This window comes from Haliotis asinina, chromosome 2 (assembly GCF_037392515.1).
Source record: "Haliotis asinina isolate JCU_RB_2024 chromosome 2, JCU_Hal_asi_v2, whole genome shotgun sequence".
In the NCBI taxonomy this organism is placed as follows: Eukaryota; Metazoa; Mollusca; class Gastropoda; order Lepetellida; family Haliotidae; genus Haliotis; species Haliotis asinina.
Window position 1 is genome coordinate 16,259,610 of NC_090281.1, and position 3,720 is coordinate 16,263,329.

At 36.5% G+C, this 3,720-nt stretch overlaps 1 protein-coding gene across 1 annotated transcript; it reads right to left on the reverse strand.

Moving 5' to 3' along the window:
* Nucleotides 1–1,039: 1,039 nt before the first annotated feature.
* On the reverse strand, nt 1,040–3,201 carry LOC137272298 (uncharacterized). Its single transcript, XM_067804662.1, has 4 exons — nt 2,948–3,201; nt 1,991–2,059; nt 1,722–1,823; nt 1,040–1,163 (listed from the first exon to the last, which is right to left on the reverse strand). The coding sequence occupies exons 1-4, from the start codon at nt 3,052–3,054 to the stop codon at nt 1,139–1,141; spliced, it is 303 nt and encodes a 100-aa protein (XP_067660763.1). The 5' UTR covers nt 3,055–3,201; the 3' UTR covers nt 1,040–1,138.
* Between the last annotated feature and the right edge of the window lie 519 nt (nt 3,202–3,720).

Below are 3,720 nucleotides of genomic sequence, written 5' to 3' on the forward strand. Positions count from 1 at the left end.
TGTCACGGGTGATTCGACTTCGATTCAGATGGTTATGACATCACTTCCAGCTGTTATGACGTCATTTATGGCTACTCTTATGTCTCTTTCGGTTGTTATGACCTAATTTCCGGTTCCTATAACATTACGTCGAGCATAATTCGGATAAAATTAACTAGAAATCCTATTATGGTCATCATTCCTTTCTACAAGTGACATACATTAAGCAACCATAGGAGTAAATAAGACTAACACCTGAAAGAGGGATATGTTAGTAAAGGATTCCTTCACCCTGACAGTAATGGTGTAACCAACACAGCAAAAATAAGCTGGTTTCCGGAACACTGAAACTGAGAGGAAACGTCATGGAAACCAACATTTCCAGTTGGTTTCCAGGGAGTTTCCTATAGTTTCATTGTGGTTTCCATGCAACTGAAACTGCACCATTTCAGGATGGTTTCCAGTTCGTTTCATTACCCACTCCTCCAAGCGGGATCCAGTTGGTTTCCATGTATGAGTTTATTGTAGGTTTCAACCTGGTTTCCATGTATGAGTTTATTGTAGGTTTCAACCTGGTTTCCAGGTATGAGTTTATTGTAGGTTTCAACCTGGTTTCCATGTATGAGTTTATTGTAGGTTTCAACCTGGTTTCCAGGTATGAGTTTATTGCAGGTTTCAACCTGGTTTCCATGTATGAGTTTATTGTAGGTTTCAACCTGGTTTCCGTGTTGTAGTTTCCAACCTAGTTTAATACCTAGTTTAATACCTAGTTTCCATGTCCTGAAACTTGCTCGTGTCGGCCCTTTACCCGGTCCTCCGGAAAAGATGTTGTTTCATGTCTCACATGTAGCAAATCAGGTATTTTATACAATTGCATAATGGTAAAAGGCTTCAGGATGACAAACAACAGAATAAAACATAAATTCATTAAAAGTTTATTTATATTCAACAATATGTTTGTAAACAAATAATATGGGGACTATTCAAGTTAGTAAATGAAATAAAAGCAAGGGAATAATTAGCAGTGAGTACAGAATATTTTTCTTAAATGCACTGTAGACCAGCCCATATCACTTGGCTTCCTAGTTTGAAAAATGTTAGCTCTTTCCCCAAGAGAGGAAGAACTGTGTGCTTCTTCTCCTCCGGCCAGTCAATCGTTTCACAGCCTTCCTCCTTTCCAGCTTCTGAAATTTAGAAAACAAACTATCAGTACAAACAAGCATTCGTCTACGATATCCATGGCTAGAGAAAAGAAAACGGTCAAACATTGCGTGAGGTGAAATACACTGAACCCCATGTCCCATAAGCGAAGAGATCAAAAAGTATAAACTGAGCATTTGACATCAAAAGTTTCAATCGCAGAACAGCTTATTGATATATGATAGAGTGCAGAGACATGAAGATATTCGCCTTTGAAAGCCATAATTTATTTTCTGAATGTTACTTACAATGCACATTATGAGTATATAACTACGATTTATCCGTTATTGTGAAAAGACACGTTTTCTTAACCAATAATGTGGAGTCATTCATCCAGACAAGCTATGAATAATGTGCTGCATAATATTTAAAACTTTTTAAGCTGTATTTTTCAAAGGATAAATTGCACTTTTTAAACAGTGTTCATTTTGAAATTCATTGAATGTACATAGAAAGAATCCAAATTAACATGATATTTTAAAGGTTTCCTTAAACTGTTTAATCTCTGCAAGATGTAAAATGACTAGAATACGTTTACTTACTCTGAACTTTTTGCCTTTCTTTGCGTACAAGCCGTGGGCCTCCGCTTTCCCCACACCTTCTTAAGTGATCCATCTTGTTCATCCAAACCCATCAAAAAGCTTCTGAAAGGAGACATGTGCATGATGCATAACTATAAGTGAAACATGTTTCCAGTTGGAGGTTACAAGAATAGTGACATGTGCCATGCATTCTTACTGATTCCTAAGATTTACATTATTTGGTTATGTTGTATGTACATTATGTACTGGACGGTTCAGGTTATACATACCTTTTGTATGTCAAAATGAGTTGGTCCTGACTGCCTTCTTCAGTTTTTCCAACACTGCCCTCCATTATGCTGGAAACGTAGAAATGCATCGATTAAAAAAAGTCAGGAACTTGTCATATTGCACTCTTGATAACAATAAAGTGTCGAATAAAAAGAATAAATATGAATTTGCAAAGTGTAGAATATGCTAGATGAAAAGAATCCAGGTCAGCAAATTCATATACTATTTTGGGTTGGCAATCCATCATTGTATACCCATATATTATTTATATCAAAAACTCTTCGTAACCCTTCCTGTCGGACTAACACAATCCACATTTCTTCATTCAGAGTTCGTTAAATCTTGATGTGATAAGCATAACACTACTTACAACAGATGGCAAATCTAAATTATCTCATAAATCAATAATATAAAAATATTCAATATTAGTTTGAAAACATTGTGAAATTTCAATTTTGAAATTTCACTCAAACAATGCACCAAATCTGGTCAGAGAATCCCTAACCTATAAATGCAAAATGACACACTATCCCCGACTACATTGTTTTCAAACGTGCAAATATCAAAAGCAATATGACAAGGATTTCTTAAATAAATATTCGCATTTATAAATACGTTTGAAGTTATTCTGAGTCGTAACAAGCACATAAGCAATAATATACTAGAGATATTTGTGATTTATTTTTTTCTTGCAAAGATGATTTTTCATTCATTAACACATTGAACCATTTTAATCGTGTGTGAGCTGATCCAAATCACAGTAATATTGAGTTTTTGAATTAACCGAGTGCTGAGTGAAGGAAGCCATACATCTCTCTTGCTAAGAATTCGACACGCCTTTGTTTACCGAGGTCCGTCAAGTCTAAAATTTCATATGTATTGTAGTAGTTACTTATTTACGTTAAACATTACGAATAACATGAGCTATTGCTTATTTCAAGAAAATAACACTGTACCTGACCAGATCGTGGAATGTTCCTTTTCTCCCGCTGCGATCGACGACTGCTGCTGTTCTCAATTTTTCAAGTATCCGAATCTCCAAAGCTTCTATTGTAAATCTCATTGCCAGTCTCTTGAATCAGATAACACGGGCAAACGTAGGAATACTGCACTGTGTTGACTTCCTTGTCGTCGTTACTGGACATACCGGGTGAGAACTGCTTTCAAAATAGTCGTCTCAAAACAACTTGGGATCAAGTGACAAAATGGCGGCAACTGTGCGTAGGGGCATTGTGGGTAATAACAAATACCTGATCCTTTTTCGATTGGCAGGCACGAAATCCTTCTCTGACCCAATTTGGGTGTGATTTTAAGACAAAGACTGAAAACCACCACTTCAGTACATAAAACTGTTGCTTTTATAAAATGTCACGAGTTCGCGTGCCCATGGATTACCGGTTCATTACTTCCGGTTTTGTCTGTCAACACCTGACTCAGGTAAGTTCTGTTGTTTTTACAGCTTAGCTAATTTTGATAATAGGAGCCTGTTAAGTGGGGACTGCCCCAATGAAGCCGACACACGAACCCCGACACACTAATGACCTGACACTGATTAGTTGTCAAGTATTTGAACTCAGTGTCAAAGTATGCCAACTATAAATGCTTTTAATGCAACACTTTACGCACTGCCTCAGTTTATTGTATAATTCACGTATATTCTGCATAAATAGCATCATGTAAGTACCGAACTGACAATTGTTTTAATGACTTATACTAATCTTCCTAAATG

Excerpts from the sequence above, each read along its gene's own strand:
- LOC137272298 (XM_067804662.1), bottom strand. The coding sequence starts at position 3,054 with ATGAGATTTACAATAGAAGCTTTGGAGATTCGGATACTTGAAAAATTG. Across the intron at positions 2,060-2,947 it reads ACATTCCACGATCTGGTCAG|CATAATGGAGGGCAGTGTTG; the intron begins GTACAGTGTTAT and ends CTACGTTTCCAG. Across the intron at positions 1,164-1,721 it reads AGAAAGGCAAAAAGTTCAGA|AAGCTGGAAAGGAGGAAGGC; the intron begins GTAAGTAAACGT and ends TCTAAATTTCAG.